Genomic DNA, 23,613 nt, shown 5'->3' on the forward strand with positions numbered 1-23,613 from the left:
CGGGATGGGGGGGCAGCTGTAGCCCGGGTGAGGGGCTAGACTGGGCCTCAGGGGATCTGGGAGGAGGTTGCAGGTTCGGAGATTGAGGCTCCAGGGGTCTGGTGGGGAATAGAGGTGCATACTGGAGGTTCAGGGGATCCGGGGAGGCGAAGGACGTGAGTTTAGGGGATGAGGTTCAGGGGATCCGGGGAGAAAGTGCAGGCTTGGAGATTGAGGCTCCAGGGGTCCGGGAGGGGGAAAGGCGGTAGCCTTGGGGATTGAAACACAGGGGAATCGGGGGAAAGGACGTGGGTTCGGGGGCTGAGGCTAAAGGTGCCTCTGGGAGAGTGCAGGCTCAGGTATTGAGGCTAAAGGGTTCGAGGTGGGGCAGGAGTGCATACTAGGGGGATTGAGGCTCAAGGGGTCCTGGTGGGGGAGCAGAGGTGCTTGTTGGGGATTGAGGATCAGGAGATTGGGAGGGAAGGACGTGGGTTTGAGGGTTGAGACTCAGGGGACTGGGAAGAAAGGACATGGGTTTGAGGGGCTGAGGCTTAAGAGAGTCTGGTGGAAGAGGTGCAGGCCTTAGGTGGGGATGGGGGGAGGAGTTAAAGCTAAAGGGGTCCGGGGGACCGGTAGGGAGAAATGAGGCCACGAGGTAGGATCCCCGTAGGGGACCTGGCTATGAGTTGGGGGAGTTGAAGCTGTGGCTGGGAAGGGAGAGGTAACTTGGAACTGGGGTCATAGGGGAGAACTGAGGTCTAGGAAGGACCTGGAGATCTTAGGGCACCGTGTGTGTGAGGCATCCGAGGCGGGAAGACTAGAAAGTCTTTTGAGAGACCTGAAGGGGAGGAGTCAAACGGTGGTCTTAGATGGGGGGAGGAGGAGAGGGCTGAAGGGAAGGTTTTTTGCTTGGTGTCTGGCTGGAACGGGTTGGAGATGGAAGGGTGAGCCCATGCCTAGAGGAAAGGGGATGAGTTTGCGGGCTGAGGAGATGGGATCTCCCCTGAGTGGAAGAATTTGGGGCCGAGGTGGGATTTAGGATTGAGGAAGTTCTGTTTGAGGACAGTCTCATCAGGCCCTTAGGGAAAGATCTCTGACTCACATCCCAAGTTTGGCAATTGAGATTCTGTCTCTTCAGGGCTCTTTATATGTCCATCTGGGATCCATTTGTACTTAATTTAGGCCAGGAGCTATCCATCATTTATGTTACATAGAATGATAAATGGTTGCTTATATAAAGGAAGAAAATAAATATTTTCCTCCATCCGTTTGGCTCCTGATTAAAGAAGTATGGTAACAAATTTTAGCTACAATGGGTTTGTGGGCTTTAATGTTCCAAATTCTGTTTTAGAAATTCAGCTTGGCTGACATGCATTAGGGAAAGAGTTTTGAAAAAGGTGAGCCAGGCTTCGTTGTAAGGGTATTTTTCTCTTTTGAAGTTTAATAAAGACATACTTTAAGAGCCACATCATAAATGACGGCTTATAATAACATAGATGCGTTGTGGGCCCATATGGAATAAATTGAAGACTTGGAATATAGCTGTAGCCCTAATGAAGGTTTTTCATGACTCCCCTTTTCTGTAACAATTATAGAAATTGCAAGTATTACTGTCCTAATTTTACAGATGCTAAAAACCGAATCTCAGAAAGGAGTACTGATTTGCTCAGTTACATAGTATCGGAATTGCAAATTTTCTGCCTTCCATTTAAAGTGTTCTTTCTATAATACTATGCTATAATTTCTGTGCTTCTATTTTAATTATTATTGTGTTTATAATTTTTTAATCAGTTCCTTTCCTCTTTCTCATCATTAAAAATGATTTCAATGCTCCCTGCCACTGGACACTTGTGAAACCAAGATGACCTCAACAAAAAGGTTGAACTTTTATTCCCCTTCATATTTTTTCCCTGGGGAAGAAAAAAGGCTTTCACCTGAGAGAATTTTTGCTCTTATGGTGAATTCACTTTTAACTTTCTTTAGGTTGTGCTTTTTTTTTTTTTTTTTTTTTTGCCACATGGGTTTGTTTTGAATATTTTCTCCCATCTCAAGAAGAAACAGCTTTTGTAACTTTGTAACAAATGAGCATAATTGAGCAAAACAAATTCCCATGTTGTCCATGATCAAAAACTGTGTCTCATTCTTCATTTTAGTCCATTAGCTTTTTGCCGGATGAGGAGTAACATTCTTTATGATAGATTCTCTGAGAGTATGGTTAATCATTGCCTTGACCAGAGTTCTTAAGTCTTTCAAAACTATCTTATATACAATATTGATGTTATATGGTATAAATTGTTCTCCTGGCACTTCACTTCATTCTACATCAATTCATATAGGTCTTTTCTTAGTTTTTCCCAAAACTATCTCTTTATTTCATTTTTTTTGTTTGTTTTTAACCTTTATCTTCCATCTTAGAATCAAAACTTTGTATTGGTTCTAAGGCAGAAGAGTGGTAAGGACCCTAACCAATGGGGGTTAAGTGACTTGCCCAGGGTCACACAGCTGGGAAATGTCTGAGACCAGATTTTTACCTAGGACCTCTAGACTCTAGGCCTGGCTCTCAATCCACTGAGCCACTTAGCTGCCCCTCTTTCTTCATTTCTAACAGCAAGGCAGAATGGCATTACATTATTATGTTATAATTTGTCCAGCCATTCCCCAAGTAATGGGCGCTCTTGAATTTCCAACTTTTTGCCATTACAAAAAGCTGCTATAAATATTTCCTTTTTTTTCTTTGAATGGCTCCTGTTTTGTGCCCTAGTCAGACAATTTAGTTGCATATTCAGGAAAGCACAAAAAGTTACTCTTCCTTTAGGATATTTCCCCCCTTTGAGTTGCTTCATCTGCTTTTCTATTTCCTTTCTTGCCTTAGAAAAAACTGTGGGGAAGCTACTTCAGTCTGCCACGATGCTCTGGTCAGATTGCTTGAATCAGTTTGATTTTTCTCATACTACCTAAGATCTCAAAGAAGAAAACATTTTTGACCCAGATTTTCAATCTTGACTTTTTTTCTTGCCCTAATCTTGGAATGTAGTGAACTCCTAGTTTTCTTTAGGTGAATTATCTACTTTACTTACAAAAGAACTCTAGCATAAAAATCTGGAAAAGGATCCTAGATATTATTTTGTCCAAAGAGAACTCCTTACTAGTTCTTTTGACTTTTGCTGCTACCTTCTTTTAGGTTGTTTGGTGTCTCACATTCACTTCTGCCAGAATGGGTTAAGTATATTTGAAGCTTCATTTACCCTCATGTCTAAATCTGTTAGTATAGATAATTTAGAGTTGACTTGTATTAGCAGGTTATCTGGGAAGGAGCCTAGTTATATCTGAAAGCTGCAGGGTGTGAGTGTGTTACAAGGCAGCAGAGGGTGTGGAGGTTGGCCTGTCCCCCACCAGTTATGGGCTATCTCAGTGAAACTTTGATCACAGGCCAAGCTCTCTGGGCTCCTTCTTTCCCTGGAGCAGGTAATATCTGTTTTTAGGTGAAGGTGACTTTACTCCTGAGTCTGTCAGTAGGTCATGTGGTTTCCTTAGGGCAGAGGATCAGCTGGCTATAGTAGAGTTTTAACTTTTAAACTGATTGTGGAAAGAAATTTTACACATTCCTAGTGCTCCCAGTTGCTGGGGAACTTTATACCCTTTGTACTCTGTTCATATTATCCAGGCAGTGACTGTATATTATTTGAGTGGTTGGCAGTGAATTATTGCTTCAGGGCACCTGTAAAGCCAGGCTTGACTTGTTGCAGATTCTTGCTAAATAGTGATGAATGGTGTGAACTACTTCCTGCAGATTTCTCAAATTTTTATATGTACATTCCATAATATTTCAAGTTAAAAGTAGATGATAAACATGGATTTTCTTGTCACCTGTAGGATCCCTTTAGAAATGTCTGCTTAGAGATCACTTTTATATCACTTATAACTCCCTTTTTTATAGGTGAGAAAACTCAGGCCACTTGAGTTTTTTCAATTTGCTAAAGATCATGATGAATTAGTGGCAGAGCTACTGTTAGAACCCTGGACTTAACTAGTTAAAAGCATTTGTTAAGCATTTACTCTGCCAGGTACTGTGCTCAATGCTGGGGATACAAAGAAGGCAGAAGGCAGTTCCTGCCCTGTAGAACCTTGAACTGTAATTGGAGAAACATCATGAGAAAAACTTGGTGGTAATCTCAGAGGGAAAATAGTAGCATTACTGGAGACTTGAAAAGGCAAGATTTTAGCTAAGATTTAAGGAAGCCAGGAAGTGGAGTTGAGGAATAGAAATGGTAAGAAAGGAATAAACGTTTATTGTACCTACTATGTGCCAGGCACTATGAGGCATTATCTCATTTGATCCTCAGAATAATTCTGAGGCAGGTAGGTGATGAGGAACTGCTTTCCAGGCATGGGAGACAGCTGGGGAAAAACCATAGAATTTGAAGGTGGAGTATCTTGTTCTGGGAAATATTGAGGTGTGGAGGGGCGTAGAGAGTAAAGTTAAGAAGAGTCTAGCTTATGTAGGACTTAAAAGCCAGGGAATTTTATAAGTGATCCTGGAGGGGATAAAGAGCCCCTGGAGTTTATTGAATAAGGGTTGACATTGCCCAGACCTGCAGTTTAGGAAGACCACTTTGACAATTATGGGGAGGAGGGAGCCAGACTAGCCAGTAGGCTTGAGGTGACAGAGGCCTACACGGAGTGATGGCAGTGTCAGAGGAGAGTAGGAGACATATGAAATATTGCAAAATGGTAGAATTAACAGTACTCCTGCCACACTGCTTTTTTGTGACTGAAAAAAGCAACTCTGAGCAACTTATACACCTAGACGCAATACTACATTCTCTTTTGTGAATGAAGCTTTGGGGTTGTTTTCTCAAATGGATATGTCACGTGCCAAGTTACTTTTCATTTCTGGTAGTCTGTTCCATATATTCTAGGCAGTTGCTGCTGCAGTGGATAAGTGAGTGCTGGGCTTGGGGACAGGAAGACTTGATTTTAAATCCAACCTCAGACAGTGACTAGCTTGTATGATCCTGGGCAGGTCAACTGCACCTTTTATGCCTCGGTTTCCCCATCTGTAAAATGGACCTACCTCTCAGGGTTAGGAGGCCAAGATGAGATAATAATTATAAAGTACTGAGCCCAGAGCCTGGCACATAGTAGATGATATATAAATGCCATTGTTGTTGTTGTTGTTGTTATTATTATTATTATTATTATTTTGAAAACCATGCTAGCAGGTGCCAGCTTCTCCACAGAGTCTATTCTGAAGCTTTTTTGATTCATTTGTAATGAAATCTGTGAAAGGTTTAAAGGGGGCTCCCCTCCCCTCTTAAGCCCTTGAGCATTCACTTTCTAGAATGTAGTTTATGTACTATCATACTTTTTTCCTCACTCATGGAAACGAGGGAGCCTCTTGTTTGTACTGGTACATCTATATAAGAGGTGAAATGTCCCTTAAATCCTTTGAAAATTTTGTTGGTTTACTTTTCTGGCCTTTTCTATTTCCCTTCACACACTCAGTTCTCCTACTTGCCACACCTTGATCTCATTTCTGTTGTCATCTAATCCATATTCCTTTGCTCGTCTTACTGTACCCAAGGCCTGGAACAGCTGACTTGCTTCCCTTTCCACCCTCTTCCATACTGTCCTCTTCCTCCAGAAACTCAAACCCCAAACCACTCCTGTGCACTCCAGTGTCGGCCCAGCCCACTCCTTAATCTTTGAATGTAGGAACATATCACCAAATGTTATGTCTTATGTTCTGGTAGCACTGATGCCTTTAAATTTGATTCTCTTTTGCCTTGGTTGCAATACAGATTAAAGAAATTTTTTCACCAATAACAACAACAAAATCATCTGTTGAAATCCTGAGGTCTTAGCATTTTTAAGGCTCAATTTGGGTGCTACTTTTTCAGTGAAGCTTTTCTTATTCATCCCTGTTCTTAGCTTGCTTTACCACAAGCTGAAAATGATCACTTCTTCCTCAGTTATCCTATATCATGTAGCTTTGATCCTCTGTTTTTGCATTTATCACATTCTAATTTTCCCTTCCTTTCCTTTCTTCCTTCCTCCTTCCCTCCCCCAAACTCCTTCTGTCTTAGAATTGATATCAAGTATTGGTTCTAAGACAGAAGAGTTTTAAGGGCTGGGCAATTGGGGTTAATTGACTTGTCCAGGGTTACACAGCTAAGAAATCTCTTGAGTCCAGATTTGAACCATCCTGTTTTCAGATGTGACTTTCTATCCACTGAGCCATCTAATTGCCCCATGTTATTTTCTGTATGTTGCTTCTTTCCTGTTCAGTAGGGAAGTACCAAATTTTATTCATCTTTGGTTTATATTGAGAGGCAAATAGCATGTATTGCATGTAGTGGGTGAGTACTTAATGTTTCTTTTGTTGAATGGAATAACAGTTTAATATTTGGTTTCTTGAAGCTATCCCAATTTTAGCCTCTCCAATTCACCTCCATGAAGCTATAAAATATAGTCAGATATATGTATGGCTCAGTCAGGATTCATCCAGTTTTATGGGCAGAGGCATAATTCTTTTGAGGGCCTTAAAAGAAAAGTAAAAGGAACTTAAGATCCACACTGATCCTTGGCCCAGATAATGAATGGCTCACTTAGAGCAAAGATCTATTCGGCCTGGTCAGCTGGTTTCACAAAGTTTATAAGCTCAATCCTGATGAACAAGGGCCTTGCATTTTAGGATTCCTGGTATGCTGCCATTAGCCTTTAGGGCTGTATTTCCTGGATATGACTTGGAACACAATGCATGTATCCCATTGATTTTGCAATTTCTGAAAATATTAGTTCTTTCTGAGATGTTTGAGTTGAAATGAGGTAAGATGATTGTTTTGTTCTAGTGGAACTATTAGAAATTCTAAGGCCAAGCAGTCCTTTAAGGATTCAGAAATTTGCCTTCTGAATTAATGACAGCTGCTATTCCCAAATGGGTTTGTGGATGCCCAAGCCCCTTAAAAGAGAACGTGTTGGTCAGTCAGTGTGTTGCTAACAAGTCTTAGACTGAGAGTCAGGAGCCCTGGGGCTCTGGCTTTGTCTTTACAAATAAGTGACCACACTACTGTTGGCAAATCCTGTGATTTCTCTTGGGAGCCATCGTGGGCATGAAGTCTCAGCAGGGATTGGTTGGTAGTATGCTAGCTTAGGCAAACTTGTGTTTTTGTTAAATATTTATTTGGAATATCTGTTAATGCTTGTTGGATTGATCTGAATTACTACAACTGGCCAGGTACCAGGTCCGTATCTTGTACTTTAGCTTTGCTGGGTTTTCCAGAAACTGAGTACTTTTCTCTTTTCTGGACTTTATTACCTACAGGAAAAATGTGATTGGTTTAGATTGACTTGAGCTTTCTTTACTTTTAAACTGCAACTTTGGCAGTGGGAAACATTTGTTCGTTGCAGTTATGAGCACAATAAGAAACCTGACTCTTTTTAAATAACTTTCCAGGAGTTGATACAATTATAGATACTACTAGTGACCTGTAGTTAAATGTTTGGCTTACATGGTATTTTTAGAAATATATTTGAATAGTTTAGACTTTAGCATAATGTGCCAAAGTTACCTGATACATTTAGGAAGGAAGGAGATGTTCAAATTTATGAAACTTAAGAACTTCTGTACTGAACTCTTCTACATTCTTCCTCCTAACTTTTTTCTTCTCTTCTCTACCACCTAGTGGATAGGTGCAAACTGACAGCAATTGGAATAATAAAGACAAGTTGATAGGAAACTGCTATTTTAAAGTGTTTGTAGTCATTTATTCATGTAGAATTATAAGTTACTCACAACATTTCTTCAAAGGATGTTCCCTATGATCAAATGTAATAGCTTTGCTACTAACAGCAATACAATCATCCAGGACAATTCTGAGGGACTTTTGAAAAAGAACGCTATCCATATCTAGAGAAGGAACTGTTGGAGTAGAAATGCAGAAGAAACCATGTGATTTATCACTTGTTTATTTGAGTATATGATTTGGGGTTTTGGTTTTATAAGATTACTCTCTTACAAATAATGAATAATATGGAAATAGGATTTGAGTGATAATATATGTATACCTCAATGGAATTGCTTGTCAACTCCGCAATTGGGGAGAGAGATAACATGAATCATGTAACCATGGAAAACTTATGTGTAAATTTGTTACTGGAATAGAATAAAGAAAAAATTCTAAAAAAAACAACATGTTCCCTTAAGTTAGGGAAATGCCTTCTCTTTGATTGCTTTGTAGCTGGTTCTTGAGAATGGTTCATTCATCTATCACTTTATCCAAATTATTCTATGTGAAATTTAGCAACATAATTTAGCTGAATTTGCTAAATATTAATAAGAAACTTTTGGATATCAAAATAGTGGATAACTAAGAAGAAAAACTGCTTCTGAGCAACCAAAATAATAGTGACAGTTCTGACTTGCCTCATAGACATTTTTGATCCTTTAACTTTCTGTTAAGTAGGAAGGACAGATGAAGCTCTAATTGGTAGAGCCTCATAAGTGACCAGCTCTTCTGGGTTCTGCCTCCTCTGCCATTTTTTCTCTATCATGTTGCTTTTCAAAAAGAATGACTACTGCCTACAAAAGGATTTTTTTTTTAAAGGAGAATGTTAATCTTCTGGCACATCCACTCATTATTTATGAGAATTAAGGACAAGGATTGTAGGTGTTCCACCAGGTCAGAGAATTTCCAATATTTTTGAAGCCTGGGAAATACCATTCTTTTGCCATCATTAGCATGAGGAACTGTGTTTAGAGAAGAAAGCTAATGCTTTCTTAAAGACATTTTTTGTTTTGTTTTGTTTTGTTATTTAAACTAACATTTGCACTAATACCTCTCCAACTCATAGCTGGCTTTATAAAATCACCACTATCCAAAAAGACATTGGTGAAGGACAGTGTGGAATTACACTGTGAGGCAATTGGCCGCCCTATCCCAGAGATCCAGTGGTGGTTTGAAGGAAATGAACCCAATGAGACCTTCTCCCAGCTGTGGGATGGTGCTCGGCAGGACCGGATCAAAATCCATGCCACCTACAATGAGCATTCTACCAGTACTGTCTTCATCTCTAACCTCACAGTCAGCGACTCTGGCACATATGAGTGTCGGGCCAGCAACGACCCTGACCGCAACCACTTGTCGAAGAGTCCCAAAATCAAGTGGGTTCGTTCCCAGGCAAACGTAATTGTCATCGAACGTGAGTGGCCAGGCTGAAGCACTTGACCAGACTCCATATTTCTTTGGATGTCTGAAGTTTGCAGTGCACTACCTCCCACTTGTGCCCTGTGGCTTTCTGAAAGTCCCTCCTCACCTGCTTTGGCTTTGTAGACTTCAGAAACTTCTTTCCTCCTGTGAGTCTCCCTCTCATCCCCTTACCACTGAGGCCCTGCTCAAAAAGGGTTGTGTGACTTTCATATAAAATACTATCTGATTATGGCACTGGATTCCAAAGGCCTAGAACTGTTCCATTTCCCAAGTTGTCTTGTTCTATACTTGCAGATTTCAGAGTCTTGATTCTGTTTGAGGGCTCTGTTTTAACTATTACTAGCAAACTACTACTTCTGGTTTTTTGTGTTTTGTTTTGTTTTGCTCTATGAATACTTTGCCTTGTATTTAGAGGAATCCTGCCTTTTTCCAGATGATACAACCGTTTTTGAAATGGCCATCTCTGTGTTACACAAGTAGATCATAGTTCTTGGTGTTGTGAACCAACCTTACATACAGAGCTGAAAGTCTAGGAGGGTTTTCCCAATGTTTGGATATACTCCAAAAAATAGGTTACCTCTTTGGGAACACTGTACACTTTGAATTGAATATGATTTCCCAAGATAGCTTTTTGGTGTTCTAAATTAATGCAGCCAAATGACTTAAAATATTCCCTGGTTGATAATGCAAACCAAGCTGCACAGTGGGGTGGGATTGTGTGGCCAAAGCAAATAATATTTTTCAGCCCTGTATGAATAGTTTGTTGGGTGAGGCCAGGGTGACCTGGGCATAACAAGGAAGGTAGATAGATATATATATGTTATGATAGTTATTTGTGGCGAGAATTTTAGCCTCAATTTTGGCTGCTTGAGGATATTTTTAAAAAAATATTTTCTTTATTTCTCCAAAAACTCTTGAGTTTGAGAGCAAAGGCAATTACTAGTAATAATTATGACATTTAATGCTTTATGGTTTATGAAGTGCTTTACATATACTTAATTTGATTGACATATCACTCCTTTGAGGCACTTCCTACAGTGATGTCACCACCATTTTACAGATGAGTCAGAAGCCAAAGCCCATTTTTACTTCAGCCTTTAATTTAAAGATCTCTGAGGCTAAAATAAAAACAAAGCAATGAATGTATGTTATTAACCTATTGATAACAAGGAGATTTATTAGAGTATTCATAAAATTTCTTCTTGCAGAAAAGATTTGAATTTATTTAGGATTATTGAAATCAGTTAACTTTTCCTTGAGAATATGCCTATAAAAAGTGGCTCAGAATGCTACCTATCTATTATAGAAAACAGTTTTTTTATACAGTCTCTATTTAGTATTTTGGTCTCTAGTCTTCAGCATTGTCCATTCTTCCTTCTCACCCCATTAAGCAGAAAATTATAAAAAATTAATGGGGGATGAGAAGGTAAGAAATTGGAAGAAAAAATAATTTTTTAAAAAAATTCTCAATTTGAAAAGATGATGGTTTCTTCCCCAAATCTTTTTGTTATTTATTTGACTAACTTTGCTCTTTTCTTTTTTAAAATTGTAGGAAACAACATTTGGACAACTGTAGATGTTTCTGGACATAGAACGCTCCTGACCTGTAAATTGAAAGAAGCTATTTCAGGTCCCATTGAGGGTCATCGATGGCTGAAGGGTGGCAAGGTGTTGAAAGAAGATAAATCGGATAGTCTAATCACAGAATATGAGTAGGTTTAAAAAAAAACAAAAACTAAATTTGCTACAAAGATAGTATTTCTCTATTGTGTTCTTTTTTTTTTCCTCTTGATGACACAAAGGGCTACAAGAAGATGAAAAAAAATGTTTTTAATGTACATCAAAACCCTCCAAAGTATGTACACCTATGCCCTCAGATTCAGTGCACTTCCCCTCACTAAGGGTCAGATGAGAATGTGTGGCTGGGTGGAAGCTGAGACTGTTTAGAGGAAATGAATTGAGAAAGGGAGGCAGGGGACTAGGGAATTTCTTGGCTTCTAGAAGCACTATAACACCATCCCTTCAATCAAACATCCATACCTGAAAGATCTTGGGAAAGCCAATGTCTTATTTTAATTAATTAATGCTCTGCCCAGTCTTTTTAAACCTTGAGTAATTTCAGTCAATTTTAAATTGCTCATTAAAGATTGCTTGCACTACTAGGTGTAAGCACACTCAGACACTAAAGAAACTTCAAAATTTAAATAAACTTTCTGCTCTTTAGATTAGGGATTTTCCTGATTCTGGGGGCGTTGCCCTTATAGGCAACTCTAGAAACCTAGGCAAGTCAAACTAACCCCATGGTTAAACCCCAGTTCCTTTGGTCCAACCTGTAGTCCTCAGAAGCATGTAGATATGGAAAGACATGCAAGTTTGATCATATGGATATGGCAAAACTTCGGCCAGATCATATGCCAAGAGCCGGGAATTTCCTGTGTAGACCATATGAAGAAAATTTTAGAAAGGATTGACATTGTTTGACTTGAACAGTGTCTATTTGAAGCAAAGCGATCTAAGTGTTCTCCTTCTTAAAAGGAGATAATCATGTTGGTGTGAATATTGTCTTTACAAAGGAGCCTGCTTGACTTCATGAAGAAAATGTGCTTCTTAACCCCAGTTGCCTAGCCTTCACCATTGTTCTACCTGGGAACTGATTTCAATTCTAAGACAGAAGTTAAGGATTAAAAAATAAAAGGTTGTGTCAGACTAACCTCCATTTCCATGGCAAAGTGGGTAAAGCGCCAGCACTGGAGTCTGGAAGACTCATCTTCCTAAGTTCAAATCTGACCTTAAAGACACTTTCTAGCTATATGACCCTGGGCAAGTCATTTAACTAGGTTTGCCTTAGTTTCTTTGCAAAGAAAACCCCAAATGGGTTCATAAAGAGTCAGTCTTGACTAAACTAGATCAGAGTAAATCATAATGAGATAGCTAGATCTAGTGACTTGCCCAAAGTCACCCAGTTAGTGAGTGTCTGAGACCAGATTCCATCTACTCCTTTTTCTAGCCATTATGCCAGTCTGGGTTATCTAGATTTGAGCAAAAGACCTAGCAATTTCCCAGCTATTCTCATGAACAGGGTAGAGACGTGGGCTAGACAACACAGGAGGGTAGATTTAGAACTAGTTGAATGACTGGACCCAAAGAGTCATTAGTAATAGATGACTGCTTGAGTAGTATGCCCCAGGAGTCATGGCTTTTTTTAACTCAGTCATCTGGATAATGCCATAAATGACACGCGGAGATAACAGAAAGCTAGGAGAATGAATGGGGATTCCAAAAGACCTCAATATGTTAGGTTAGGGGATGGGGAGGTTCTTAACTTGGGGTCAATAGGTCCCAAAGGAGTTTGTAGATACATTTCAAGTGCATTCGATGGGGAAAAAAATATATTTGTTTTTACTAATTTCCAACAGACTGAGCTTTTTCTTTATTTAGGAACTGTTAATATTAAAATTCTCTGGAGACTATCTTAATTTGTAATTATTTGTTAAATAATCAAAAACAGAAAAAGAAAAGGCCTCTAGCTATGTGTGACTGGCAGATTCCTTACCAAGCTTCTTTCAAGCCTGGGAACCAAGCCCATGAACTCTTCTTGCTCTCAATGTCCCAGCAAAAAGACCTCTTCTCTCTGTACTGTGCCTCTGCTCCCTTTCATTCACCTATCTATCTATCTATCTATCTATCTATCTATCTATCTATCTATCTATCTATCTATCTATCTATGGAGCCCTTACCCTCTGTCTTAGAATCAATATTTCATATTGGTTCCAAGGCAGAAGAGTGGTAAGGGCTAGGCAATGGGAGTTAAGTGACATGTCCGGGGTCACCTAACCAATAAAAGTCTGAGATCATATTTGAATGCCATGACCAGTTTCTCAATCCACTTAGCCACCTATTTCTCCCAGCTTCCACTCAGCCTCCTCATTCAACTGAACCTCCCCTCTCTAAAGTGATCAGTGATCTCTTTAACTGGCAAACCTTAGGACCTTTACTTACTCCTCATTTTTCTTGGTCTTCAGAGCATTTGACTCTTGACAGCCCTCTTCCTAGGTTCTTCTTCGGGTTTTTGGAATGTTGGTCACTATTCTTATATTTGTCTGACTTTTCTCTTTCAGTGTCCTTTTAAGGGCACAGCAGTACCCACTAGTTCAGAAGTCAGGCTCCAGTCACTTTGACTCTTTCTACTCTTCTTGTGTAATCCTGGGCAAGTCACAACCTCCTTTGGTTTCAGTTTCCTCACCAGTTCAATGAAGGGGCTAAACAGATGGTCTCTGAAATCCCTTCTAGCTCTAGATTTAGGTTCTTGGGAGCCTTTGCTAGATTATCTTTTGTATCACACTGCCTAATTGTGGGCATAGTTTAAAGCTCTGTTCTGTGCCCTCTTCTCTCTTTGCAGTTGATCTTATTGGCTCTCATGGGTTTAATTCTCATTTCTAATACAGATGACTGTGTACAGATCTATATTTCCAGCCCTAGTCTCTATTCTGAGCTCCTCTTATCACCATCAACCTGTCCAAAATTGAACTAATCTTTTCCCCTAATTCCATTTTCTTCTAAACTTCCTGTTTCTCTTAAGGGCACCACTAATCATCCAGGTTCATAATCATATTGTGGATTCATTTGGTTGCCAGATCTTTCTACCTCTATAGCATCTCTTGCATCTGTTTACTTCTCTACATTTGCATGGCTACCAACTGAGTCACCTTTTACCTGGATTATTCCAGTTAGTCTCCTAATGAGTCTTCTTGCCTTGAGTCTCCACTCCCCTATTCTCCACATAGTTGCCAAAGTAACTTTCTTCAAGTGCACGCCTACTCGTGTCCCTTTCTTACTAAATTTCAAAGACCATGGGGCTCCCTCTGACCTCCAAGAGGAAATATAAACTATTTTGTTTGGAATTTTAAGACCTTTTACAGCCTATCTTTCTAGTCTTATTCCATCTCACTCCCTTTTATAAATTCTAGGGTCCATCCAACTGACCTTGCCATTCTTCATACATGCCATTGCCTTTGCATTCCTAGTCCCCTCTACTAGATGATACTTCTTCGCCACTTCCACCTCTTAGAATTCCTAGACTCCTTTAAGACCTTTCCTGATCTCTAACTGCTAAGATCTTCCTCTTCAAAAATTATCTTTTATTTGTTTTGCATTTTTTTATATGTATGTGTATGTATGATCTTCCTTGATAGAATGTAAGCCCCTCTAGGGCAAGGATTGTTGTCACTTTTGTCTTTGTAGTGTCTTAATTCAATACTTGGCACAAACTAGGTGCTTGATAAACCTCCATCAGTTGGACTGACAGTTATTGAGATAAAAAGTGATTTTGGATCATTGGGACAGCCCAAACAAAGCTTGAAAGCAAATTCTTGAGTGTTAGTTTCTGGTAGTGGAGGAAATTTTAGAAAGTCTCCAATTGTAGAAGAATCTTACTGATTGTGTGGTCTTTTGCCCTTCTAGGGACTTGGAATGTTTTATCTGTGCTACTCTTACTTTCTGCCTTAATAGCAACTCCTAAGATATGTAAGATTGAAATTAATATCCAATAACTCCAAGTATTATATTTTATAAGATTTATTAATAATCACTTGAAGTAGAAAAAAAATATAAGAACAAAAGTAAAAACCTGAGTAAAGAAAGTTCCTGACCAAGTTCATGGGAAAAGAGAAAGAGAGAAGGGTGGAGGGATGTAAAGTGAGAACAAAAGTGGGATGCTGGGATTTAGAGTCCTGGGGAGCAGATTCTAATTACATAGATAAAAGGGTTAGGGCTAGACAAATGGGATTAAGGAAGGAACTTGCCCGAGTCACACAGCTAGGAAGTTTTTGAGGTCAGATTTGAATCCAGGTCTTCTCAATTCCAGGCCTGGCTGGCTGGAGACCAAGAGGTGCAGGAAGTAGGGGTGGGTTTGGCAATGTTTAACCCTTACATTTTATCACGCTATTTTAAGAGGGAAGGGCAAGGGCTAGGCAAATGTTGTCTGTGCTACTCGTAACAAAATCTGTATTTCCAAGTCAAATCTCTCATAGTTAACATTCCCAAGTATGAATAGCTATTTTGTAGAATGGTGAGAACTGGGTCTACTAATGGGAATACTAGCCCATTAAAATAGTTTAATAAGCTTTCCTTTCTCATTACCATCAATTCCAGCTGGTGTTCAGAACCCAGGCGTCATGCCCTTTGTGTAGAGTTGATGGGCTTCACTACCTCTCCTTCCTCCCCCTCCCATGGCAACAGTGAAGCAAAATGAGGATTAAAGTATTTATAACCTGGCCTTCCTCCCATGACCTCAATTCCTCAGCTGAGTGGCTTTTGGGAAGGGGGCAACATACCCATCTGAAAGAATTAACAAACAGGTCATTGTGGCTAGTGCCATAACACAAAAGACTCAGTCCCTTTTCAATGAAGGGCCCTGGAATTACAGAATCAGATTTTTTTTTTAGGGTGGCTGCCTAGTACCTTGAATTTTGTCATGTCAAATACTTCAATGGAAATAACTGATTTTCCTCAGAGTCTAAACAGGAAAGTTTTTGAATGGTTATAGAGAAACTAACTAACTCTCTCTGTCAATACCTAGTAATGGTAAGAGATTGGCCTTTCCCTATTTGCTTTCAATCCTCTGGCCCAAGGAAAAGGGTTGGAAGCAGGATGGTAACTGACATGGAGAGAGCACTCTAAAGTTAACAAAACATTTTACACACAGTATCTCAGCTGATCTCACAACAACCTTTGTAGTAATGTTTCTGGTATGGTCTCCATTTTACAAATGAAGGAACTAAGGCTTAGGTTATTTGGCCTATTACTGTTCCCTATGACTTTCCTTTGCTTTTCCAAATTTCTAGCTCCTCTCAACACAGTTTGATAACTATTTTCCTTTTCCTTGTGCCTCCTCCCCCTCTAAACAAAAACCCACCAACTCCTCACTTATTTGGATATCTTTATCTTTAATACATTCCCCAAAAAGAATACTAAAAACTCCTGTGGAACAAGCATTGTTTGATTTTTGTCTTTGTGTATCCCCCATGGGTAGTACAGAGTTTGTAAGTATCAGAGGTAGGATTTTAAAAGGTATTTATTCCTCCAAGACCAGCCCATTACTATACCATTCAGAAGGCAAGGAGGATTGGTGTTTACAATACTGTACACATTTCTGCTGTTAGAAATTCTACAGCTCTAGTATGTTGGTACTCTGAGGGATGTTAAGGATTATCTAGCCCAACTAGATGAAAACACTAAGGTGCAGAATGGTTAAAGGACTTACCCAAGGAAATGAGCCAGCGAGCTTGTGGCAGACCTGGGATAAAAGTTCATATCTTTTGGCACTTGCTGTGTTGCCTTCTTTACGTGAAATGACGGTTTCTCTAGACTTCTCTTTGGATGGGAGGGGGACATGTTCTCTGAAGTACTGGGCTTTTCTGAAAGCAAGGGAACTAAGCAACCTAGAATCATAAGTGGGTTTGAAATCCTTCAAAAGTAAGGGAATCTTCTAGTTCTTCCTAGAGAATTCTTAATTTGTAGAGGAATTTCAAACAGGTTAGATAATAATTTTTATGGCTTATAATTTGCTTTCTTACATGTAGTAGTTACACATAGACTTAATATTTTCTGTCCTTGGAAAAATGGAGACAATTGTATCAATGTTAGCCCTTGGGTACAGTCCTGAACCAAATGTACTCACAATATCAAGTCTAAATCCTTGGATTTCCCCTGTAATTGCTTGTAGCTATTTGTTTTTCACCCTCTCCACCTTAAACCTGTTTCCTTTTTCAGGGTTGTTTCAGATGATAAATCCGGAGAGTATCAGTGCATTTTTCTTCCAGAACTTGCAGGAAGGGCTGATGTACAAGTAAAAGGTAATGTTGATCATTGGACCATAGCCCAAAGAAAGTAACCACATATGTAAATTTAAATGAACTAAATATTGATTTATTGGAGGTCAGAGGGTTGAGAGAATCTTGAAGATGTCATTTAGAGAGTCAGAGGGAAGAATATGTGTGTATGTGATGATACTTTTTTGAGGGAATGTAAAGATTGTGTTTCTGAAAATATTTTTCAGAAAGTGTTTCAAGCAGATAACTATTAGTATCCTGATGCTTGTAGGTCCTTTTTGGGTAATCCATGGGTGTGTGTGTGTGTGATTCAAACTGACTACTGGGACCTCATTTCATACTGAACCAAAAGCTACCTAGATGAAAATCAAATCAAACCCTCAGAACTGACTTTAGGAGACCATAAGCAAAAATTTGTGCGACTAGAAAAAAAGCTTGGGGAGTTTTAGAAAAATCATGATGTGCAATAGTGAACATTTCTTGTAGAAGACTGAGTAGGAACTCAAACTTTTATTCTTTTTCTTAGTAAATAAAAATTGCTTTAGAAATGAAGGGATGGGGGCAGCTAGGTGCCTCAATGGATTGAGAGCCAGCCCAGAGATGGGAAGGCCTGGATTCAAATATGATCTCAAATACTTGCTACTTGAGTGACCCTGGGCAACCAGTCACTTAATCCCCATTGCTTAGTCCTTGTCTTAGAACCAATACTTAGTATTGATTCCAAGACAGAAGGCAAGGGCTTTAAAAAAAGGGGGGGGGGAGAAGGGAAATAAAAAGAATTACTGTTGGCCGTGTTAAACTAAAACAAGCTATCTTGTGTATGCTCTTATGTAGGAGTGAATTCTTTAGAAACTGGTTTGCAGGTGGCTAGTATAGCTTGAGTAGGTCCATTAGCCTTCTTTCTATAGTAAGTGAATTAATAGAAGACTACACAGAAAAACTGGCAAGATAGAATGAGATGATTATACATGTAATAGTCCTTATTGCATGTAATAGTCCTTATTGATTGAAGATTATTTCTAAGAAATATAAAGTAAATCCTTTATTATTCCTATTGACTTTAGTTCCCTCAAATGTGTTTTTACAAAACCATTAATAAGAAAGGGGTTAAATCTGTGGTGATTTGGGTATTGTATATTAGAAGTACATTTGACACTCTTACGCTGTTTTACATCTATTACCTTGTAAAGAACAGAATTATCTTTTGTGAGAGTCAGGTGCCATTTGAATAGAGATAATTGAAGCCATGGGAGTAAATAAAATCACCTAGAGAAAAAAGAGGGCCAAGGAGAAACCTTTAGGGAAAACCCAAATGGTTTGGGAAGGACCACAGAAAAAAAGACAGAGGATTCCTCTAAGAAAGCCCCCCAGGGAGGTCAGAAACCTGCACCTCAAAGATACTAAGATTGGTAGTAATCAGTACAGTCTTAGTAGCACTCAGAACCAGGACTCCCTGAACCTCAAAAGTCAGTTAAGGGCCATTTCACAAATTCAGGTGATAGCTCCAAATAGGGCTGAGCAACTGACTCAAAAGTGCATCAAGAGGCTCAGCCTGACCCTGGCACAAAATGGCAGTTTAGAAACTAAGACTGGAGATAAGCATAATAAATACATGATGATACCATAAAGAAAGAATTATAATAGATCTGGAAATACCCTAAAATCCAACCTAGAAGGGGAGAATAACTTTGTAACAACCTCAAGTAGTAACTCAAAGAAAAAAGAAATTCCCCTAGAATTACATGAATACTTAGAAGAAATAAATCAAGAATAAAAAATAAAAGTGCTGGAGGAAAGAATTAGGAATATAATAAATAGCCTAGAACAGAAAATGGTAACTTTATTAAAGTGACACTCCCAAAGAATTAAGCCTAACAGAAATAATGATTTTGTGAAATAGTGAGAAATACTAGAACAAATCAAACAATTGAAAAAAATAGAAAATGCATATAAAAATAGAAAATACCTGGAAAACAGAACTAGAGATTATTTGAGAATCATTTGATTCTCTTAAAATTTAAAAAAAAATCTTGGACACCATATTTCAAGAAATTATAACTGAAAATTACTCAAATCTATTAGAAAAAGAGGGCAACGTAAAGATAAAAAGACTACATCAATCATCTCTTAAAAGGAACCCTAAAATAAAAAGTCCTAGAAATGTCATAGCAAAATCCAAAGCTTCCACATTAAGAAGAAAATATTGTAGGCAACTAGAAAGAATTCCAAAAACAGTATTGGAACCACAATCGGCCTCACACAAGATTTGGCTGCTTCTGTCAGAGATGATAAGAGTTCTTAGAGTACAATGTATAGGCAAAAGATACAGATTTACAAGCAAAAATAATTTACATGCTAAATTAAAAAAATTTTTTGATGTAATGCTTTCAGGGGATTCCTGAAAAGAGCAGAGCTGAATAGGAATTCCAAAATGGAGATACAGGACTCAAGAGGAAGCTAGAAAGATAAATTTATTTTAGCAGGGGTTCTGTGATAGTGAAAGGCTAATGTTCTAATGAGAAGGAAGAAACAGCTATCTTTTTAGAACCTGTATTGTCTCCCCCTCCCCCCCACCTTTCTTTTTTTTTTCTCTAAGACAGAAGAGTAGCAAGAGCTAAGCAATAGTTAGATGACTTGCCTAGGGTCACATAGCTAGTAAGTGGCTGAGGTCAGATTTGAACCCAGGTCCTTTTGAGCTTAGGCCTGGCCTTCTATCCACTTAGCTGTCCCCTATATTTGTCTTTAAAGGATATTGGAAAAGTTAAGAAAAATTGAGTATCTGAGAATGGATTGGTTGTGTTCTAAGATTTTAAGATAGAGGGGAAAGAAGAGAGTAAAGGGGGGGGGGACATAAAAATTATTGCTAAGTGACCATGTCTCTGTGACTTAGAGGTAGAGGGGATGGCTCATTGGAGTACAGGAAATAAGAAAGCAGGTTTCTACAGAGTCTGTGAGCTTGATTATTGAATGGCCAAGAATGATGACAGGGATGAAGGGAAAGAGAGAAATGGTGAGCCACTAGACTCAGTTAAGAGTTACTTAAAAATTAGTAGGTGCAGAGCAACAAGGTTTAATAAAGTGAACCTTGAAAGAGGAAGGGCATTTAGTTTTTGAGAATGGAAACAGTGGGTGTTCAGCAATAGAGATAACTGAAACTAATGTGGTATTCTCTGAGGAGAACCATACTTCTTTGTTGACTCAAGGTGGTAGGAGAAATATTGGTTGAAAAGTTTGGGTATATACCATAAGGAATAATCAGCCTGAAGAAATGAAAGGGGAGAAGACCTTTATAAAAGATGAGTTTAAAAAAGTGAAAGGAGTATGCATTTAACATGAACTGAAGAGGGCACTGAAGGGCAATGAAAATCTGGCCAAATGCTATGCAGTGTTGGTATCCAGTGTGGACAGTTAACACATAAAATCTTTCTGTTAAAAATCCAGAAACATGAAGTGGAAAGTCACATGTCCTAACTAAGCCCTTCTGTTAACCTGGTTTTGTGTGACTGTTCAGGGAATGGCCTTGGGGGTAAGGGACTGCTCTGGAGTGTCTCTTGTAGCAGCACAATATGTTTATCAGGGGGAAAGAACTAAAGTTGAAGTTATAAAGCAATTTTTTGTTAAGCATATGAGTGGATGAAATAAGCGCAGCAATAGCTGAACCAGGTGGCAGTGGGACTGGACAAGAGATGGAGTGAACAAGTTCAGAGCAAGTAGCTTGGTCTGGCCCCTTTCCTGAGGTGGGAGCAGTGGTTAATGAGCCAAAAGGACTGGCTTAATTAAATGAACCTGTATACCCCCTCCTTGGAACTGAATTGATAGAGGAGTCATACTGTTAATTTGACAGAATCTGAGAGGGAGATTGAATCTTCCACCTCGGTAGTGGCAGAATTGAGAGAATATAGATGGATCACTGCTAACAAATTTGGAGGCCAGGTTTCAAAACCAAAGTTTGTGTGCTTTTCATCTCACATTTTCTCTTTCTTTTAGGTCCCCCAAAGATTATTATTAACAAGAAGTCAGAATATGGGAATGAGGGAGACTCGATAATTCTTATGTGTAGGAGTTCTTCCTATCCCTCTATTGAACAATGGAAATGGTACAAAGAAAATGAGATGGAAAGTAATGTGGTAGGTATCATACTGGGAATAGGAGTCCTTTAATTACTTATAATCTCTGTGAGACTTTGCAGTCTACAAAGTCGACATGAAGTCAGGTCAAGTGTTAGGATCCTAGATTTCTGTCTACTTTACAAATGAGTGAGCAGAGGGTCAGATTGACTTGTTCAAGATCCCACAGCTAGTTAGCAGCATAGTTGGGGTTATAGTACCATAGATTTAGATTGGGGGAAAATTATAGAGGTCATTTTTTTTCCCTCTCATGTTTCAGATAAGGAATCTGAATTTCAGATTTCTGACTTCTCTTCCATTGTACCATGCTGCCTCTTGGGAATTGTTGGCTTCTAAGCCACCCTTTTCTCTTTGATAACAGATCCTTGTAAATGATACTGAAGGGAGGATGACAATAATAAGCACCCCTGAAAAAACAGAGCTCCACATTAATTCAGCAGATATAAAGGAGGATCCTGGAAAGTACATCTGCAATGGCACCAACTCTGAGGGCTCTGGTACTGCTGTAATTACTTTGAAGGTGCGCAGCCGTCTGGCTGCACTTTGGCCCTTCCTGGGCATTGTGGCAGAGGTTCTGATCCTTGTCATCATTATCTTCATCTATGAAAAGAGGAGAAGGACCGATGATGTTGGTGAAGGTAAGGTGTTTATTTATTAAAGAACCTACTCATTCCAAACAGGATGGGAAGGGGGGAGGGCAAGGGAATATTGGGTCATGTATTTAAAATTCAGGATACCACACAAAAGGTCCATAATTTAGACCAATGATTTCCATAAACATAATAAAATCACAGTCCTAGACCAAGGTCTCTTTTCCAGAACAGATCACCAACTGTGTTGTTTAATGATTCTTTCATGCAAGACATTAGTTATCTTGGATGCTGTAACAGATATGAGTATAAATTTAGATGTGTCTTAGCTAGTTACAGTGGGCACTTGAAAAAAAATTCATCTTCAAAAACCTTGGCTGGGGATGGGTTTGTTGTTGGTCGGGGAGAATTGTTAGTCAGGAGAGGGGGACCTTTGTTCTCATTCACTGGGTGACTAGGCATAACCCCTTTTTTCTCTCACCCTCAGTTTCCCCATCCATAAAATGAGTGGGTTGGATTAGATGCCCTTCCTTCAGGTGTTTTATGTGCTAATAAGTTTCTGCCTTGCTGGAATGTCCTGTGATTTTGCTAAGTGCTAGTACTCAGTGTGTGATTCTTGAGCTCCCTTTAAATTCTGCCCTTAAATTTTCTTTGCAAAAAGCCTGTGCATGTAGTTTTAAAGTCTTTTGTTCCTAAGCTTCTGCAAAATATTTTCCTGCTTGTCCCTCTTTCATACTTCATTATCTTTCACAGCTAGCTTTAAGGGCTTATACATGAACCAAGCCAGACACTCTAAATCTCCCAGGCCCTCCTTTAGGAAATATTGGGCTATCAAAGAACTTTGGCAGAAGGTTATAAGTCTTAAGTTTTGTCCCTGGATAAGTTAGTCATCTTTCATGAGTTAGTTTTGTGGTCTTTTCAGTTGGATGCCAGTTGCCCCAGTGAGGGAGTTGAAAACCCTAGGTTCCTTACCTCTCCTAATAGAGGCATAAGCTATAGCAGAAAAGGATTATGTTAAATCTCCAGGAGAAACTGATCTCATTTCCTTATAACCTCAATTTCCTTTCTTTTTTTTTTTTTTAAAGTTACTAGACTGATATGTCAGGGAAATATAAAAGATGCTGTGTACCTAGATTTTAGCAAGGTATCCAACATGGTCATTCTTAGGGACAAAGGAGAGGCTGTGTGGATAGGGTTATGATAGCGCACGAGTAGATTTTTAGTTTTATAAATGACCAGACTTTGCAAATGGATTCATGTCTTCCCAGAGGGAAGTCTCTAGCTTACTTATAGGTTTTTTCTTAAGATCTTTCATATTTAACATTTTTATAGTAATAAGATTTTGGAGTTTTAGTAAAGGTACGGTCAGCTCAGTGTGAATGTGCAGTGTCATGAGGTCACTAAAAATCAAAGAAGGCCACCATTCTGGAGCAAGGATGATGCTGGTCTCTCCATCTAATGTACTGATCAGACAACAACCAGAATATTCAGGCGTGGTCACCTTACTTTCAGAGAGAGATTAACAGAGAAGAGTCATAGATTCAGGAAAGGGTGAAGGCCATAGGAGGCTCATGGGCTTAGAGGAGAGAATTGGGAAGATGATTATTGTTTTTAAGTTTCTAAAGGCTTGTCAAAAGTAGGAGGCTTAGTTCATTTCAGAGTAAGGACTCATCAGGTGGGAATTAAATTGACTCAATCTCAGGAAGGCCTTTTCTCACAATTAGATGCCCCTCACTGTTATAGATTGGCTCAGTAGATTGTGAGTTACTTTTAACTGGAAATAGTTCAAGGAGGGACTAGATAACTATGTGGGCTGTTGTTGTAAAGGAGATTCTGTATCAATTACGAATTAAATTAGATTTGCCTTTTAGTCCCTTCT

General features: G+C 39.1%; 1 protein-coding gene across 2 annotated transcripts in view; it reads left to right on the forward strand.

Annotated features, from left to right (window-relative positions):
- BSG (basigin (Ok blood group)) overlaps positions 1-23,613 on the forward strand; it is a 35,417-nt gene that overhangs the window by 5,249 nt on the left and 6,555 nt on the right. Inside the window, exons 2-5 of one of the 2 annotated variants that reach the window (XM_044672525.1) lie at positions 10,741-10,900; positions 16,959-17,041; positions 21,005-21,144; positions 21,506-21,782. In XM_044672525.1, coding sequence (XP_044528460.1) covers positions 10,741-10,900; positions 16,959-17,041; positions 21,005-21,144; positions 21,506-21,782 — 660 coding nt within the window. The remainder of the gene's footprint in view (positions 1-10,740; positions 10,901-16,958; positions 17,042-21,004; positions 21,145-21,505; positions 21,783-23,613) is intronic. The other variant, XM_044672534.1, reaches the window with a different exon arrangement.

Source organism: Gracilinanus agilis, chromosome 1 (assembly GCF_016433145.1).
Source record: "Gracilinanus agilis isolate LMUSP501 chromosome 1, AgileGrace, whole genome shotgun sequence".
Taxonomy (NCBI): Eukaryota; Metazoa; Chordata; class Mammalia; order Didelphimorphia; family Didelphidae; genus Gracilinanus; species Gracilinanus agilis.